This window comes from Columba livia, chromosome 7 (genome assembly GCF_036013475.1).
Source record: "Columba livia isolate bColLiv1 breed racing homer chromosome 7, bColLiv1.pat.W.v2, whole genome shotgun sequence".
NCBI lineage: Eukaryota > Metazoa > Chordata > Aves > Columbiformes > Columbidae > Columba > Columba livia.
Window position 1 is genome coordinate 17,164,443 of NC_088608.1, and position 18,760 is coordinate 17,183,202.

At 60.4% G+C, this 18,760-nt stretch overlaps 1 protein-coding gene across 2 annotated transcripts; it reads right to left on the reverse strand.

Moving 5' to 3' along the window:
• Positions 1-580: 580 nt before the first annotated feature.
• LOC102088106 (rac GTPase-activating protein 1) lies at positions 581-5,606 on the reverse strand. Of its 2 annotated transcripts, none has more exons than XM_021290743.2 (15): positions 5,307-5,606; positions 4,979-5,181; positions 4,758-4,894; positions 4,451-4,529; positions 4,191-4,244; positions 3,518-3,595; positions 3,102-3,225; positions 2,671-2,831; positions 2,305-2,466; positions 2,075-2,170; positions 1,801-2,002; positions 1,621-1,726; positions 1,329-1,461; positions 919-1,253; positions 581-842 (listed from the first exon to the last, which is right to left on the reverse strand). In XM_021290743.2, exons 1-15 carry the CDS (start codon positions 5,389-5,391, stop codon positions 791-793), a joined length of 2,007 nt encoding a protein of 668 aa, XP_021146418.2. In that variant the 5' UTR covers positions 5,392-5,606; the 3' UTR covers positions 581-790. The 2 variants fall into 2 exon arrangements, with proteins under 2 accessions (XP_021146418.2, XP_021146422.2); XM_021290747.2 differs by having other exon boundaries at positions 3,102-3,222; positions 5,307-5,566.
• Between the last annotated feature and the right edge of the window lie 13,154 nt (positions 5,607-18,760).

Sequence of the window (18,760 nt, forward strand, 5' to 3'; positions counted from 1 at the left end):
TGATGGAAACTGAACCAAAGTACTTGCTTTCAGGATTGTATGTGAATTTTCCCTGGTGTCCTACATCTGGCCTGGCTTTTAGTATGGACAAAAGTTTCTCGGCTGCCTGATGTGTTTCTAGGGCAGTTCTCTGCCCTATTGTGTAAGGTCTCTTTAAGCTCCCCTTGTACGGAGTTATCTGGGGACAAGCCTGCCAGCTTCTCCCCCTCGTGGAGGGAGAAAGCTGTGCATCCCAGCCCTGCTTGGGCTCTGCAGCACCGGGGCTGTCAGGGAGGAAGGAGTTAAAGGGGCCTCTGCTGAGGTGCCAGGAAGTCTGGAAATGCTTTAAGGTTGTCCTGCCCTGAGCAGCAGCAGCTCTGATTACTTGAGGCCATCATCTGGGCTGGAAGAGGGGCCTCCCAGGCAGGGAGAGGAGGGCTTCAGCTAGGGTAGGAAGGGGCTCTGCCCAACCTCTCTGCCCAGAAAAGCAGAAGTTTTGGGGAGCACTTCTCACCCTTGCTGCCCCACCTGGCTCCATCATGCCAGTGAGTCCCAAACCCTGGCAGCAGCAGGTAGGGACAGACAGCAGCCACAGCCAGGATTGTTTTGCTGTAAACATTTAATGCAAACCAGGCCCTCAGTACAGCACTGAGCCAGTGTCCCCACCACCACACCTGGGCAGAGCCAGCCCTGCTCCCCAGACCCCAGGAAGTGGAGCAGGGCACCACCAGCCCCAGGCAGCTGCTTGGTCCCGCAGGCTTCACGCCTCCTCCAGTGCCAGCTCCTGCCCCCTGGGAGCTGCTGATGCTGGCTACAACCAAGAAGGGAAGAACCGTCCCACCTTCCTTGGGGCCAGCCCCTGCCTGCGTGGGGAGAGATGACTCAGGTGTGCACAGCAAGCTCCCCTGGGCCCACCCCCCCACCCCTGGCAGCACTCACGGGGGTGAGGTGGCTGTGCGCACAGAGCTCTGCAGGGTGTTGGGGAGGCAGCAGGTGCTGGTTGGGCTCATCTGGCCTGGCTTGGGCTCCGGGGAGATGATGGGACAGAAGAATGACTCCACAGGACAGAGAGGGGGATGGCTATCGCACCCCAGCCCAGCCACAGGCACCCAGGGCTCTTCAGCAGCCACAGAGCAAGGGAAGGGGGGAGACTGGGGCTCCTGTGTCTCACCGCATTCACCCCGCAAGGATGGCATTGGCACCAGGTTCTCCTGCTCTGGCCCCAGAAAGCCTCTCCAGAAGTCGGGCGGCAGTGAGAGGAGCTGAGCCACCACCTAGGCAGGGAGGGATGAAGGATGGGGATGTGGGCAGCACCAGGGGCACAGCCCACACCTCAGGGAGCCCCTCACCTTGCACTGCCGTGGTGTGTCCTCCATGATGATAAGTGGCGTGGGGTTTGCCGAGGCATGCCCCACCAGTGTGGGACCAAACACGCGGGACAGGTTGAGGATGTCCATCTTGCAGTCAGGGCTGCGTGACACCCTGTGAGGGGGGATGGACAGTGTGAGAGTGCTGCCCAGCCAAGGGGCCCCTTGTCCTCAGCCCAGCTTTCCTGCTCTGAGGCAGAGAGCCTGGGATGGGGGCAGAAAGCCAGAAGGAGGGGACAGACCCATGGACCCTGTGCCACAATAAGTCCCTCACCTAAGCAGGTGCAGCATGAGGAAAGCCAGGGTGTCCCTGTTGGCCGGGGGCAGTTTGCTCACCATATGGCGCAGGGCTGTAGCACAGGCAGCAGCATCTGGGATATCTGCAGCAGCACCAGAGAGAGGTGTTAGGGAAGTAGCAGCCCCTTCCCGCCCCCAGCTCCAGACCCCTGCTCACCTGCAGCCTGCAGGAAGGCAGGGTGGAGGCTGAAGGTGACCAGTGGCTCCTTGAGCCCCCGCAGAAAGTCCTTGAGCACCCCACACACCACATGGATGTCGGTCACACTGCTGAGGGCAGGCAGCGCACCTCCAGCCCGCAACAGCCTCTGCTTCCACTCCCGCACCAGCTGCTCTGTGCCCGGCACCCGATACAGCCCTGTCTGGGGTGCACAGAGAGGAGCTCAGCCCCACAGGAACCACAGCATCACCACCCCCACCACCCCAGCTCCTACCTCTGTCAAGCCTCGCGTCTCCACCTCAGTCACACACTGCACCACCAGGGTGGGCACCAAGGGCGGCGTAGTGGGGGCAAAGTCAGCCAGCACGCCCTGGGGAGGATGACATTGACCTATTCGGTGCCCACCACCCAGCGTGGGCAGAGCCCCAGCATCCCAGGACTGATATCCCAGCAGTCCCATGGGGACATGGAGCAGTCCCCAGGCACCGCTGTGCCACCCCTCACCTCACGGGGCCAGGCGTGGTGGTGAGGCCGGGGCACACAGGAAAGGGGGCACTGCTCCCGGCACTTGGGGTGCAGCAGCAGCTGGCACCGCCGGCACTTGACAGCAGCCTTCCCAAAGCGGATGCGGGAGCTGCAGATGCCGCATGGCTGGGGGCGGATCACCTGGAAAGGGGGAACAGAGTCAGAGCCCCCCTTCTTACACCACTCCACCCCTCTGCAAACTAGCCCCTGTCACCTCCATTCATTCCCCATTCAGGCAGAGCTAGGGACAGGGGAAGAACACAGAAGAGCCTTCCCCACCAAGACCCGCTCCTCCTGCCTGACTCCCTCCTCCATAGTGGCCAAAAGAGAGGCTGGGGCACACACTGTTTTGGAGGTGAACTGGTGCTGGCACAATGGGTGACCTCGTGGCGCTGAGGGGATGGGTGCTGGCACTGGCTGCTCCGCAGAGCCACCCTCAGTGTAGCTCTCCTGCCCTGGGGCACGGCAGCCTGGCTCCTCACTGGTGCCCCAAACCGTGGTCAGCTCTGCAGAGAGAAAAGGTCGTGGAGGGAGCCCTGAAAGGCAAACCACTCCAGCTTCTGGCTGGGATGTGGGGAGGCTCCCCACCTCCCAGGGCACCCCTGCAGCATCCCAGCTGCCCTGGGACAGTGGCACTTGGCATGTCCAGAGGACCCTGGTACTCCCATGGTGCAGACAAGCACCCGCAGCAGATCCCCCTCCCTCTCCCATGACAGCAGCACTCTGAGCCTGGTCCCACTCCACCCATGAGCTCTTGCCCCAGCCCTTCCTGTGACCTGCACGTGTAGAAACACGGTGTCCCTGGCGGGAGCAGCGTCGTGGCACCAGAGCAGTGGGCAGGAGGCTGCTGGCAGGGCCCAGGCCCTTGGCTGGAGGTGGCACAGGGGCGATGCTTGCCTGCTGAGATGTGGGACAGTGATAATATGCCTGGTTGCAGCCCCACAGTGCTCCAATGTCTCCCCATGAGCTCTGTTCCACCTGGCCCCATCCCTGTGTTCCTGCACAGCCAGGGAAGCTGTTACCATGGGCACAAGCAGATACAGGCTTCAGGGCAAAGGCACCCAGAGGGGACAGATGAGCACCCCCAGACCCCACAGCACCCACAGTCCTAGAGACTGCAGCATTACATTCTGGCACTGGGGTAGCCCACACACTCTATCCCTTCCCAGGGTGTACTGATGTCCCCACTCACAGTGTTTTCAGGTGCCACAGAAGATCGGTGTCGCTTCGCCACCACCATAGGGCCAATCTGAGGGGCCAGTGACACACGCTGGGGGCAGAGCAGATAGGGTAAAGGGTAGGTAGGGACCCCCTCTTCCCGACTGTGCCCCCCATCCCAGAGCCACCAAGCCAAGTGGTCCCAGGGCCACAAAAGGCCCTGTCTCACACTGCTCTCCAGCATTACCTGCCCCACCCCAGCTGGGTCAGAGCCAGCTCTCGGGCTGGGGGAGGCCAGGTCAAGCCTGCAATGCAGAGGTGTGAGAGGAGCAGGGTGCAGGATGCCCACACGTGGGGATGAATTATTGAGGAGCCCAGCTGGGCCATGCTGAAAGGTAATGGAGTTTCTATTGATTGCAGGAGGTTTGCTGGGAGATGACATGCACAGCCTAGAATCAATAAATTAAACCCCCTTCCAGGGTCTTTGCAGCCCCCCATGCAGGGATGGAGAAATATCTGGGTGCCCTAACCATGCATGGTACAGGGCCAGCACCACAGCCTGGGCTGCTGACCTGTGCAGGCAGAGGGTCCCATGGGCAAGTGCAAGAGAGCAGACCAGATCTGGAGATCCTCACCCACACAGGGGTGCAGATCCCACCTCAGCACCAGCCCTCATGGGCTGCTATATCCCAGCATTTCCCTCATACCTGCCTCTCCTGGGATTTCCGCTTCAGGGTCCGCATGGCCGTCATATCAACATCCTGAAAGACAGCAGAGAAGCTGGGGGCTGGCAGAGCCGCATGTGGCCAGGCGAATTCCAGCAACCATGCTCTGGCAGCAGCTGGGGGTTGCCTACCCCAACCACATCCATGCAAAGGGGCCACCCTACTGCAGGAATGGGGCAAAACTATCCCTTCACTACTAGTGAGAAACTGAACCCTGGGAGTAAGAGCAGGTCACTTCTTACCACATCATCCTCAGTGTGGTCGTAGCTGATGTCTGAATGGGACAGGAGGGACTGGCACGACTCATCCACTGCAGACGATCTGTGGAGCAAGCTGGCTGTCAACCTGGCTGAGGCAACCCCCCCCCCACCTCAGCCAGCACCTACTTGTACAGCCACTCCTGGGAGCCCACAGCTGATGCCCCTGTGGAGCCTGAGCACCCCTGTGCCAAGCCAGCCCCTTGGACCCAGCAGAAGTGAAGGGGAGAGGGCAACAGCTGAGCCCAGGGCTGTCTAAGGGACTGGGGCAAGGATCAAAAGCCCTGCTCACCTCCTGCCAGGTGCCAGGGCCACCCCAAGGCACTGGCCTGTCAGGGCACTGAGGACAGAGCACTGCTCCCTGCTCAGCATCCCGCTGCCCAACGGCTCCCGCATCAGGGACTCAAAGACCAGCTGAAGTTTGCGCTCCTGCAAGTGAAACAGGGCAGCAATGAGCAGGCTGGGGTCCCCACAGCCAGCCCTGTGGGGTACCCCTGCAGCCAGGCCCCCAACCTGCTTCTCCAGCTCAGCCTCTGCCCGGTGGCGCTTCTTCATCTCCACCTCCACCTGGTTGCGAGCGTGCTTGAGTTTCACCTCCAGCGCCGCCCGCTCAGCCTCCACCAGGGCCAGTTGCTCTCGCATCCGCCGCCCGTCCTGCTCCAGCCGGCAGCATCGCTGGCGCGTCGCCTCGAAGCACCGAGCGATCCGGATGTAGTCTGGGGGGCAACAAAAACGAGTGGCCAGCCGGCATGGGGCACCGGACCCCAGCTCCCCCAGTCCCGACTAGCAGCAGAGCCGGGGGTCCCGGAACATCCCAGGCCGAGGGGCTGCACGCACCCACCTTCCTCCACTCTGCCGCCGAGCTCCAACAGCTGCACCGCCCGCTCCAGCCGGGCCAGGAGCCGTCCGCAGCGCTGCTGCATCATCCCACCGCCTTGGGACAGGGCGAGATCCCCCCGCAGCCCCCCACAGGCAGGCAGCACAGCCCTTGCTTCCCGGGAACCCCCCTGGAGCTCCCGCCCCGCGCTTTCCTCTGGCTACCAGAGTCCGCCGTGCGCCCCCGGGGCGGCGCAAGCTCCAGAGTCGAAGAGCCCTCCCGGCCGACCTATGTGGGCCGGGGGCCGGGGTGGAGCCCGGCCCGGCTCCGCCTCCAGCTCCCGTCGCCACCGGGGCCCGGCCCGTTGCCCCGACGGCTGCCGGTGCGGGGAAACCTCCCGAGAGCCTTGGGCGTGAGGTGCCCCGGAGTGCTGGCTGCAGGGGTGCAGGACAAGAGCACTTGAGGGGTGCAGTCGGTGTGGGGTACCTTGGGGATGCAGGGGCGTCTGGCGGGAGCACTGGGCGCGGAGTGTACTGGGGGCTGCAGGAGTGCGGGAGGGTGCTGGCTCCCGACACCGCTTCCCCTGGCCCACCCCCCCGGTTCCCGGGAGCGGCGTGGGTGGGAGCTGGAGGAGCCGGTGTCCTTGTCCGCTGTCCCTCACCGATGTGCACCGCATGCAAAGAGGCCGGCGGCAGGCGGGGGCGCCGGGGACCCCCAGCAGCGGGGCTCCCGGGCAGGGTTGTGTCCTGCAGATGGAGCCACCTCCCCGCCTCAAAGACCAGCCGCTGTCCGGCGCTACGGGGGTCCTGTGCCCCACCAGGGTCTCCTACCCAGGGGCTCCCCGGTGCAGCTCTCAGCCCCGAGGCCCCCCTCCCTGCCGCAGCCCCCAGATCCTGGTGGCCCTGCGTTCCTGCAGGGGCCTCTGGCGGGTTTGCGGGGGGCCCCGGTGAACGGCACCTCTCCCTCCTCCGAGCCTGTCCCGACCTGTTGTGAATACCGGTAACAGCAGCATGGCTGGCGGCAGGGCTGGGCGTGCAAGCCCCTGCACACACCCACACACACATACACATACACCCTAACAGGCCCCTTGCCTGCTTCCGACCTAGAGAAGTGGGTTTTGCACCCCATGGGCACATGGCAGCGCACCCCGGTGCCTCTCAAGGTGGCTGTGTGTTCAACTGTGCCGGTCCCAAAGAGGGCGCAGGCAGTGGCAAGTGACGGGCATGATGCAGCACCCCCACATCTCAGGGAAGAGTCTGAAGTGCTTGGTGAAAACAGCCTGACCTTATCATGGGCTATATTGTGTGGGGCTGTGCAGTGCTGGGGACACCCATCAGGACACTAGTCAATGGGGTGCTGCTGCCCTGTTCCCCAGGCAGCCCTTTGGCAAGATCCCCCCCAGGGGCAGAGCCTGGCAGGGGGCTGGAAGCACCGTGGTGGGGTTGAGCTCACTGCTGTGCCAGCGCACGGGTAGCAGAGGGTGTTTCTCAGAGATGCTCCTTCCTCCCAAGGTTGAATATGAGTCAGGTTTTGGAGCGACTTTAATTACTGCTGGATCGATGGGCTTGGCACGGCCAAGCAAAATCCAATCACAGCCCTGGGGTCCTGTGGGCTCAGCCCTCTACTGCCTGTTCAGCCCTCTGCTGCCTGTCTTTGGGGAGGCACATGCTCCCTAGCTGCAGGTGGTCTCCAACATCTGCGGTCCCAGCACTCAGACCCAGGAGGTGGGACCCTGTCCTGCACATGGAGCCAGCACCCCATTCACCCAGCCCTTGCAGGGGACACACATCCCTCGGGGCAGGGCAGCAGATGGAAATGCCGCAGCCCTGCAGGACACAGCCAGCCCTGCCCGGGGAACCCTGCACACCCCTGAGCCCCTTCCCTCTCCCAATGCATGGAGCAGGTTTGTGGCTCTTGAACCCAACCTGTAGCCTGGTCACAACCTTGGGAGCACCCCCAGGAGGGCAAAGCCACCCTGGCATCAGGCGGGCATGCCCCCTCACGCCCAGGGGCAGGTAGGGGTCACTCACCACCCACTGCATCCCCCCTGCCTGCTTCCCCCCTCCCAGGCCACTCTGGCTTGGCCAGGCACTGCATAAATAGCTGTTTGTGTCTCCGCTCGGCCTCTGCGTGGGAAATAATATCAGCTGATGGAACATAATGCCCTGCTTCACATGTTCAATTTTATCATTTTCTGAGGCAGGCAATCTTCGTTTAAAGCTGAATGGGCTGGGGAATGTTAATGAAGCACTGGCGCTGCTGTGCACCGGCTTTATCTCTTCGAGAATAATTTGGGTGAGCTCGGAAATAGAGTTCCCAGTCCCAATTCAAGCGTCGGCAGCACCGCGTGCCGATAAAAGTGTAATTCCTGGCCAGCGAATGGCCCTGAATACATGACAACTTAACCCTTGGAGCCCCGCTGGGATGGTGCTGCCTGTCTGCCCACATTGGGCCTAGCTGCCCCATGTGCTCAGCACCAGCCTGGGCACTCAGCTTGGGCAGGATGTGGTCTATCACTCCTGCTTGCCCAGGCCATGGAGCAAGGTGTGCAGCTCAGAGATAAGAGGGCAGGAGCAGAGCAGGAGGAAATCAACCTCCCTGGACAGACAGGATCCAACAATCAGATCTGTGACAGTGCAAGCCAGCAGGGTGCCCAGGGATGTGGGCTCTGCTGGGAGAGAGATGGCCCAGATCCAGGGATGCCCAGGCATGGGGGTCAGGGAAGGAGAGGGGCAGTTGAGCACCCAGGGAAGGGGGTAGGGGCTGGGGGAGCAGGCTGGAGGGAGAGGGCAGGGGAGACAGGTTCAAGGGAGCAGCCCCATGTGTGAACATTCCATCCTAGTGAGACTGGCAGAGTGGGGCAGTTGCTCACAGGCTGAGAGCACACGCCTGCCCTGATGGTGGAGTGAGGGGCTCTCTGAGGAAAGGCCATGGGCCCTTCTGCTGACCAAGAGGACCAAGGTAAATTTACAGGAGCTATTTGTTGGTCAACGAAAAGGTGCAGGCAGCTTGGACCCCAAGGGGAAAGCCTTTGGTGGTCTGCCTGGTCCTGCTCTGAACCTGGCCACAGAGCTCCAGCTCCCACCAGCTGTGCCCTGGCACCTTCACGGGGGGACTTTGGGGCTCTGCCCTACCCATCCTGTGTGCAGCTCCCTTGGGCTCCTGACGAAGTGGATGGCTGTGCCTGGGGCAGTGCAGCACCCTCCAAGTGATGGTCCCTCATGTCCTGGGCCATAGCACCCTGAAGATGCTGAGCAGGGGATGGCTTGTCCCAGTGAGGAGTCAGCAGAGCCCCTCGGGCACCTGCCTGGGCCCCCTCCAGTGGGGCAGCAAGTGGGTGCTGGGACAGACCCTACCCCTGTGAACGGGCAAAACAGGCAGGCTTCCAGCACCGTTAATCAGGGCTGTGAGAGCCGGGATTAATGTGCACTCCAAGGCTCTCCAGTCCCAGCTGTGATCCAGCCCTCTGCTCTCAGCCAGAGCCGCCTCCATGCGCTGAATTATCAGCCTGAGTAATTAAGTGGAGAGCTTTGTTTTAATGCAGACATCTGATGCCTTCACACCGAGGAGCACAACAACTGTCGCGGGTGTTTATGCTCTATGCAACACATCTGGCTCAGAGGGAGAAAATCCATCTCCACCGCTGTGTGAGATTGAAGGGAACGCGGCCCACGTGCAGAGAGAGGAGGGATGGCTCGCAGTCGGTGCGATGGGCAGGATTTGTCCCCAAGCATCACCCCGATGGCTCCTCAAACCCTGCTGGCAGGAGGTCCAGGGCTGCCCGGCAAAGCACGTATCGCCTCTGCTCCTCCACATATAAGGCAGTGCAATGCATTGCGAGATGAGAGATAATTACAGGCTTGGAGATAAATGGAAATAGGGCAAAATAAAACATGGGTTTATCAGAGGTAGATGGTGCCTGGCTCACCTGATACCGGCTGCTGATAAGGGAGCTGGTTTTTGAGATCTCAAACCAGCTGCTGTGCCGTGCAGAAAATTGTTGCTTTGCACAGATTAGGGGATTTGCACCAGCACGAGGAGCTGGAAAGAGGCTGGTGAGGGAAGGAGCCAGGCTGCAGGGAGAGAAGAGGTAGCGGCAAGGGATGAGGCTGCTGCTGGGACCACTGAGGACACACCTCATTTAACAGCTTCCTCTGTCACCCCAAAAGTGGGGGATGTGAGGGAGATCTGTTGATGCCACAACATCCCAGGCATTTTCTCTCTACTTAGCCCCCAAACCACTGGTGCTTTGCTCATCACACCAGCTTGAGATGTCTGAATGGTCTCACAGGTATTTAGTGCCTTTCTTACTGAGTAGCTTGGCTGGCCAGGTGCCGGGGCAAGCTGTGGCTTTGCAAGCCCCTTCTCACCAGCTTCACTCAGTGTCTCGCAGCTTCTGGGTCCCCATCACTTTGTGGGTGCTGGCAGCAGCAGGACTCCCTCGCTTGCCATCCCATGGCAGGGCTGTTTCCATGAGAGCCCACCATCACCTCCGGCACCTCCAGCCCTGGCTCCTTGGCACTGCTGGGACGAGCCAAGGGGCTGTTGGGGCTGAAGGGGACAGCAAGAAGGACTCCTGGGTGAGGGGAAAGGATGCTCCAGCTGGAAGTGTGGCTGCTGTGTGCAGTGCTCCTGGTGTGAGCAATGAAGGAACTACATCATCAGAAACTGTTTCCCAGGAGAAACACTCCAGGTGATTTCCAGCAAAACCCACACTCTGGGCTTCTCTCCTGCTGAGAAAAACATGTTGAAATTTGGCCTGGGACCTCTGACCCTGTGCTCGTCTGTCTGAGGAGCAAATTCCATTCCAGTTGAGTGAGGCTCGTCCAGCTCCCCGCAGCACTGAGCAGCCAGGGCTGGGGGCTCCGCTCCCTGGCAGGGCTGCCCGCAGGACTGGGCACTGGGAGATGCTGCTCCTGCACACGGGGACACCTGAGGGCCTTTGGCAAAATATGGCAACAGAAACAGAGCTGGGCGAGTTCAGATGAGCGGCACAAACCCAGCCGGCAGCCTTGGGTAATTTGAGACTGGGAAATGTGAGCTGAAGCAGCAGGGGCTGTGCAGCCACCTCTGGGCAAGCAGGCTGATTTATTGCCTGTGTGGGCCCAAATTGCCACCCATGCTGGGCAGGGAGGCAGGACCAGATCCCCCATCTGGAAACGCTCATAGCAGAAGATCAGAAATGTTGTGCAAAGGAGTCACATGGGAATGGCTTGAGACATCCCAGACAGTCATGCCTGGCTGGGCATGACCACTGCCCACGCTCGACGCAATTTCCCAGCCAGACCTCTGCAGGCAGAGCCCATGGCAGGAGCAGAAGAGCCCTGAAGCTGCAGGATGGCCCTGGGCATATGGAGGTTGTGGCCCTGAATGTGTGCAGGGGCGGCACTGGGCTGGCTGTGGGTACTGCCCCATGGGGACTGGGCATGAGGCAGCATCTGTCTTGCCTGGATACAACCCTGGTGCTCCTGGCACAGCTGCCCTGGGAGCCAGGCCACAGAGCAGTAGCTGTGGCACATTCACCTGGGGTGGGAGAAGAGGGGCTGCCCCCACCAGCGCTGTGTACACCAGTGTCACAGGATGCCACCATGCTCCCTCTGTGCCCCGAGGCCGCCCCATCACCCTCACATCCTCAGCTGCACCCAGCCCAGATGGGGGATGGCTGTCCCTGCCAACTGGAATTAATTCCCTGAGATGCTATATCAAATGCTTTAATAAAAGCCTGATATATCACACCTCTTGTCTCCTCTCCATCGATTCATTTAGCAATTTTACCCAAAAAAGGCAATCAAGTCAGACTGGGCAGATTTATTCTGAGTGAACTCCGAGCACATCTTTATTGCTCCCTGTTCCCCTGCCCTCGAGGTCCTCAGACACATTTTTCTCTTAATATTTGTTCTATTATTTTACTAGAGATGAAGCTCTGTTGATGGGCAGTAATTGCCTGGACTGCCCTGCCTTCCCATGATGAAGATTGGTACCTTACTGGCGGCTGCCCCCCACTACCCTGCTCTCCTGTCCTTCTTCAGCAACATTATTGACTGGGAAAGTTCATTAACAAGCCTCTTAATGACTGCAGCCATGCCAGTCCAGCCCACGACACTAACCTCTCCTGTGGTTTCTCTTGCTGGCTGCTTCCAGGAAGAGACATCGCAGGATGTTTTCTGCATCTCCAAAGCCACGTGGGTGCCTGAGCCACTTCTAAAGCCCTGCCGACTCCCCATGGCAGCAGGTGCTGTCCCTTGCATGGGCTCTCATCTCCCCTATTTTTAGGGACTGATCCCTTGGGCAGGCGCTATTGGCCAGGCAGTGCAAGGGAGGTCTATGTCCCCAGTGGTGGAAAGGTTTTGGGAGTGTCCAGAAGCCTCTCCAAGGGCACCTCACCCCCCAGCAGGGCTCCCTTGCCCTGACATTTGCTCTGCCATCCCAGTGCCGGCAGCCTCGTGAGCCAGGCTGGCGCTGAGCCAAGTGCGATGCCGGGATTAGGCACTGCCTCCTACAAATGAGCTGTTAATTATCATAATCTGGTAACTGAGAAAAATCTAATTATGCAAAGCTAATGGATTTAGAGCTGTGCTGGGGAGCACAGGCCAGGGGAGCACAGCTGGGCAGGGCCAGCATCACTGGCCCATGGCTGCAGACACCGTGGGGCCTTGCAGCACCTTTCATTTCACTCTGGGGCCCTGCTAGGCACCTCGCCAGGTCCAGCCATCTGCAGAAAAGAGCCCAGCCCTTTCACCCCACTGGGCCTGGCCACCACCTCCTCCCTGCACTCAGGAATCCTTGTCTCTCATTTACCCATATTGCCTCCCAGGACGCTCCCACGCCTGGTGTGGGGAGCAGGGTGGGCATCTTCCCTGATCCCAATCTGTCTTCCCTGTCTGCTCTGCTCCCACTGCCAGCAAAATAGTGCTGCGGGACCTGCCTGGGCGGGTGTGTGCGTGGTGAGCCCTGTCTGGAAAGGCAATATATTTTATTAGACCAACTGAGATGGTTCAGAAAGGGAGATAAGATTTTGGGCACATGGATGTTTCTCAGTGCTCACAAGCAACTGTTTTGCTCAGCTATATCTCTGGCCTCATAAAAGTTATTGCCTCTTTCTGCACATCTTGAGAGTAAGGGATTCTGGGCTGTGCTGGCCCCACAAACATGCCAGAGCTCCCAGCCCTGAGGTAGCACCATGCCAGAGAGTCCAGTACCAACCCTACCATGTCACATGGGCAGTCCTCCAGGGTCTGTGTCACTGCCCTTGAGCACCGCTGCCACCCCCCACCCTCACTCTATACTCGTGGGAGCCTGATCCCTTTCAGCTTTTGGGGAGCTTGGAGGAGATGCTTGAGCCCAAGGATACAGGAGCTGTGACAAGAGCAACACTTGGAATCTTGGCTCCTTGGCTAGACTGTTGTTTCAGAGCTGTGCTTGGCAAGGCTGGTGCAGAGCTTGGGGTCCCCCCACATCCCCGTGGCCAAAGAACCATTGTCCCCAAGATGTGCCTGCCCACGGCACCTCACCTGAGCTCGGTGCAGTCCTGCCTGGACAGCTCTTACATTCCATAGCAGGGGGATGCAAGCACTTTTCCTGCCTCACCCTCCCTGGGGAGCCTCACACTGAGTGCAGGGAGATGGTGGAAGTGAGCAGGACTCCAGCTAATAGCCTGCACCCCCGGGGGACAGGCGGTGAGAGTCCTCGAGCTTTCCAGGATGTTTCAGCCTCTGGCTCCGGTTCCTGCAGGATGCGGCAATCGCTAAGTCAATCACTAAGTAGGTCTGTGGTCTCAGCAATTAGCCAGCTTCCCGCTCAGGGCAGGGAGGGTGCAGGCAGTGCCATGCCGCACCAGTCCCGCCCCGGCACTGGTGTGTGCTGCTTGCACACAGCCCAGCCCAGCCGCCCATCGCTGCTCCTCAAGCCTCCTCCAGCGCCCTGGGCTCAGCAGGGACAGGCAGAGCTGGGTGGCAGTATGTGGCTGGAGGAATCCTGGCAGCTCCGCCCGCGTCCCTGGGGTCCCCTTCAGCCCTCCACCGCCCTTGCCATGGAGGATTGCCCCTCTGGGCACCTGGGACGTGATGCCCTGGCCCTGCAGCGACACCCCTACAGCCTGGAGGAGTTTGCCGGCCACTCCACCCTCCATGGTATGCGGCACATCTTCCGCTACCGGCGCTTCACCACTCGTAACCTGCTGTGGCTGCTGGCCTTCCTGGGCTCGCTGGCCCTCCTCATCCATTCCTATGCCAAGTGTGTGAGCTTCTACTTCCAGTACCCCCACAACACCCAGCTGGAGGAGGAAACGACACGCAACAAGACCTTCCCTGCTGTCACGCTCTGCAACCTCAATCCCGCTCGCTACTCGCAGCTCTCTGCCCATGACCTGTACTGGGCAGGGGAGATGCTAGGTCTCCTGGATGGGGCTGGCCAGCCCCTAGTGCGGGAGAGCATGGAGAGGAGCAGGCTAGAGGCTCTACTGGGGACACTGGTCAGGAATGAGAAGGAGAAGAGCCACCCCTTCAACCTGGATGAGTTTTATAGTCGTGTGGGCCATCAGCTGGACATGGGCCAGATGCTTGTCCGCTGCACGTTCAGCGGTGAGGAGTGCAACAGCAGTGACTTCCAGACGGTGAGTGCTCAGTGGCAGGACATCCTGCGGGGCAGGGAGGGCTGGGCACAGCCCCTGTGCCAATACCCACAACCTGGGGCACTGCTGAAGTGCTGAAAAGGGGATCAGGGAAGGGGAAAGCTATTGGGGGCCAGTTTTTGCAGTCTGTAAGGCTGTCTGGTTTGATGTGGGGTTTGTCAGGGCCAGGGTAGAGCCCTGTGCAGACCAGAGGTGTGCTGTGCTGGGAATGCTCCAGCAGGGCTTGTGCCATGAAGCAAGCCTGAGAGGCTCGAGAAAGGTTCAGGCTGGGGAGCCCTCTCCAGGACTCGCCCAGCCTGGCTCAGTTCCACCAAAGGCAGGCTGTGACCCGCAGCCTTCCTCCAGCCTGGCTCCTTACTCGTAAGAGCCTTGTGGGCTCTGGGCAAGAGATGGGCAGCCCAGGGCTTATGGAGGAAGGGAGGGGAGGCAAATCCCTGCCTGGAGAGCTTTGGAAGGGAGCAAAGCATATCTCATCCTAGCAGAGCAGGGGATAGGGGATGGGCTGCATCCAGGCAGTAGCATAAATTAGCAGAGGGAGGCACAATCCTGCCCTTGCAGCAACATGAGAAGATGCTTGTGGGTGCTGGCAGAGGGAGGTGGCCAAACTCTAGTGTTATCAGAGCTGTAAGAAATACAAGAGCTCATGGAAGTTCCAGTGATGGATGCCGCACAAGTGCCCTCCCTCAGGTGCTCAGCATAGGTTTGCACAATCCCAGCTCTGCCAAGGGCAAGGCAGAGTGGTGGGGGGCTTGCAGAGATCCACAGCCCCAGTGTAGGGGTCAAGGGAGCCATCCATGTCCTGCCAGAGCGGGGAGAGCTAATGCATGTGGGCAAGGGCAGGCAGAGCTGTGCAAGGCCAGCACCCCACATGGGGAGCTGGCACCCCAGCCCTGCTGTGCCACTGGCTGGCAGGCAGCCTGGGAGGCTGCCCTTCCCTGTCTGCAGCCTCCCTGGGGCACCGAGAGGGTGCTCGCCCGTGCGGTGCTGGGCTAGCAGCCGCTGCTGGCTGGCAGATGCAGAGCTACGAGTCGGGAAGGTCCCTAATTTAGCGTGACGGCTCCGCTCATCACACTAATGAGAACAAAGCGGGGCTGCCGCACGGGGCCCTGCGACCAGGTGTCAGGCAGCTGGCAGGAGGCACCGCCGCACGCCGGGGGAGCACCGCCGGCAAGGGGGGACCCACAGCCGCCTGTGCCAGCCAGCACATACAGGGCTGTGGCCACTGCCACAGCCAGGCTCCTGCCACCCTCCATCGTCACCCCAGTGGCTGCAGAGACCACGGTGCCCAACCGGGCACTGCAGGGCTTGGGCACATGTCACCCTGGTGTGCTGGAGCTGGGCAGGCATTGTGTGGGGATGCAGGCAGGGCAGAAGCCATGGCCAAGAGGGAGCCACCTTCTCCCTCCTCTTGTCTTTGCTCCTGAGTCAACAACTGAGCATTACAGGGCTGTAAACAAGGGAATCAATGGTGCTGATGGGAACATTTCCTGGTAATAGCTCTGGCCTGTAAAACACAGAGCAGGGGGAGGAAGGGGAGGCTCACAGCTGTTAACCCTTCCCACCCACAGCCATGCGCTGGCTTCTTGGTGTCCAGGGCTTGGCCTCAGGCTCTCTGGGTCCAGGCTTGTTGCCCCAGGTCAGGCGAGGGCTGGGTGCTGCTGTGCCTCAGGGACAAGAGTGCCAGTGGCTGATAGGGCAGTTTTAGCCCCGGGCACCTGAGTGCTGAGCCACAGTGCTGTCCCTTGGCTTGGGCAGGCACTCTGAGCTGCTGGGCATACAGCAAAGTCAGCGTCTGCATGGTGAAGGGATGCCAAGCCAATGATGCCAGAGGAGGCGTCTTGACCTCTGGGGCTGCAGGGTGGCTGGTCTGTGCCACTCAGAGATGGCCATGAAGAGGCAAGTGTTGTCCTAGGGAGGAGCTTCCAGCACTGAGGGGCAATATTAATGCCATCGTAGGAGGATACTCAGCCCTGGTCTGTGGTGCATGGGAAGACAGGGGCTGCTGCGGGCAGATGGGAGAGGTGTGAACAGTCATCATAGCATGCCCTGGCTCCTGAGCAGGCAGAGCATGCCACCAGCCCTTCCTGGCAGCCCGGGCTGAAGGGCTTTGGGCAAGTGAACGTGCTTTTTTCTGCTGGTTGCAGGGGAGGGGACCCAGACAAGCAGAGAAGGGTTTCCCTCATCTTTCTTGTGCACCTCCCAGGGCATTTCTACCAGGGATCCCAGTCCTGTTTGTTCTCATCACTACCATCCCTCTGGGAGGAATGAGTCCCCGAGCAGGCTTCAGACTTGAGCACCAGCCCTGCCCTGAGCTCAGCCGCCTGCCTGTGCCACGGCTGCCCACTTTGCCACCACCCACCTTGCTGCTCACACCCATGGACAGGCAGCCCTGAGCACACCACAGCCACAGTGCACATGGCTGGCTGGGCATCAGTGCCCTGGCACCAGTGCCTAAGTGTACCCTGCTTGTGCTCCTGCTTTGACGAGGCTCTCCCGTCATCGGTGCCACCCCAGGGCATGGCCCTGCTCACATACAGCCACACCACCACATGCCACACACTGTCCCACAGCCTGAGCAGAACAGCAGGCATGGGGTGCCTGGCACTGGAGCAGATGCCTGCAGCCCTCAGTGGGCACGGCCTGGCCATGGTGCCCTCCACCCGCCCTGCACAGGGCTGTCAGGTAAATGTCAACCTATTTTTATCTGCTCCACCATGGGGTGGCTGTTTCTTCCATTTGGATGAGCTAATGCACCTCCATTTCCCATCCCACTGGGGAGCAAGGTTAATCTCCCTGAAATTCACCTTCCCTGCTTCGCGGAGCCACCCTCCTCAGGGCTGAGCAGCGGGGGATCATGGACTAATCCTCCAAAAATGAGATGGGCTGTGGTGGGCTCTTGGTGTCACGGCTTGTCAGCTCCTGAGAGTATCACCTGTGGTGGGGAAGGCCAGATCCCCCATCCAGACTGGCACCTCCTGGCTGTGGCTCAGCCAGGATGGCTGTGGAGGATGGAGAAGGTGCAGGGGTGGAACAGGGATGTGCCGTGGGGTTTGCTCTGTGCCACCTTGCTGTTGGTCTGGGGGACATGGGTCTGGGAGGATGACCCAGGCAGCACTGAACAGCATCGGTGTAATTTGTACAGCACAGGTAGTGGGGCTGCAGCTGAAACACCCCCGGTGGTCCCTGTCTCATGTAATCATACCTGTTTCCAGTGGTTTTCCCAGCTGGTAGAATCCATGGCACCACTGAGGGGCTGGCGTGACAGCCGTGGCCAGGTGCTCGATGATGGTGTGTGTAATAGTAGGGCTGGTGGGTAATAGCAGCCTTGGAGTCCATCAATAGCCCCGCTCCTAGATGGATGTCGCCCTCCCCAGTCCTGGCACAGCCGACGATTAGTTACAGCAACGCCAGCTGCTCTCCCCAAGGCACTGGCACTGGTAGCACCAAGGTTTTGACAGGACAGACAGCTGCTCTGCAGGTCACCCAGGCAGCTTCACCTTCACTCCCACCTTTATGCCTCAGACAAGAGCGGATATTTTAATGTTCTATTAATAGTTTTACCCCCTTAAATTATTTATCTGAATTTACAGCCTGAGCTGCCATCTTAACAACAGGCTTTCTCAGGAATCAATCTGGGATCTGGCACCAGAGACCGGGGGCAGAGGGGACAGTGGGGTTGAAACACAGCCGGGCTGGGGGCAAAGTGCAGGGCTGCGCATGGGGTGCAGCACAGTATGGGACTCCCTGAGCACCCTGCTCTGCTGTCTCAGGATGATGCTCTGAATGCTTTTCCTCCATGAATAGGGAGCCCAGGCCCTTCCTTCCCATCTGGCAGGTGCCAGCAGCCCTGGGCAGCCAGCAGGGATGGCAGTGCTATCTCTGCCGCCCAGGCGCTGCCTGGCTGCCTGCACCCAGCTGCCTGCGGGAGCATCTGTGCTCCAGCTCACCTCCGTGAATTATGTAAAGCATCCTCGGGTGCCGTGGGAAGATGATAACGTTGGAACCGGGGATGGATGGGGAGTAGGGGCTGGTGGGGCAGCTGGTGGAGAGCTGAGCCTGTCCGTGCTTGGGGTTTGTGCCACTCCCAGGATGGGTCCCTTTGCAGCCAGGCTAATTTTGGGGACGGGGCTGACCCCTCTAGAGGAGCTGGCATGGGGCTGCGACCCTGGAAGTGGTGGAGGAGTTATGTCTGACACAGGAGAGGAATGTGTTGCCCCTCCTGTGAGCACCCAGGCTTGTCCCCAAGGGTGCAGGCAGGAAGGTCACACTGTGGGCAGGGAGCCGAGGCAGGCGGAGGCGGCAGGGCCAGGCAAGGTGCCCTGGTGTGGGGGTGGCACAGTGGCGGGGAGGGCGGGAGGGGTGTGCAGGTGGGGGAGCCCTGAACCCTCTCAACACTGATTGCAGATCAGCCTGGCAGGGGATGCGGAACCTGCCGAAATAGCAGATTTAATTATCTCCGTGAAGCAGCGGGAAACCAGCAAGCAAGGAGGAAGTGTGGGTACATGGGGCTGGGGTGTCTCAGGGTGGGGGGGGGCAGCAAGTGCTTTATTGAGCAAGGCTGTGCCCCCCACAGCCTCCTGCCCCTTGGCAGCCACCCACCAGTCCCATGACAAGAGCCCCCCTCCTGCCTCTCCTGCAGGAATGGCACAGTCCCATGCTGCAGAGCAGCCCCCCCAGTCAGGGTCCATATGCAGTGCTGGGGACCCCCTCGGCCATGCAACCCCCTGCAGCCCCCTCCCCAGCCCCAGCCCCTGCTCAGTATGCTGCACACTCCCTCTGGGCACTGGGCAGGAACTCTTCATTTCACACATCGTTTCCTACTGCTGCTGCAGAGCCACCAGCAGTCCCA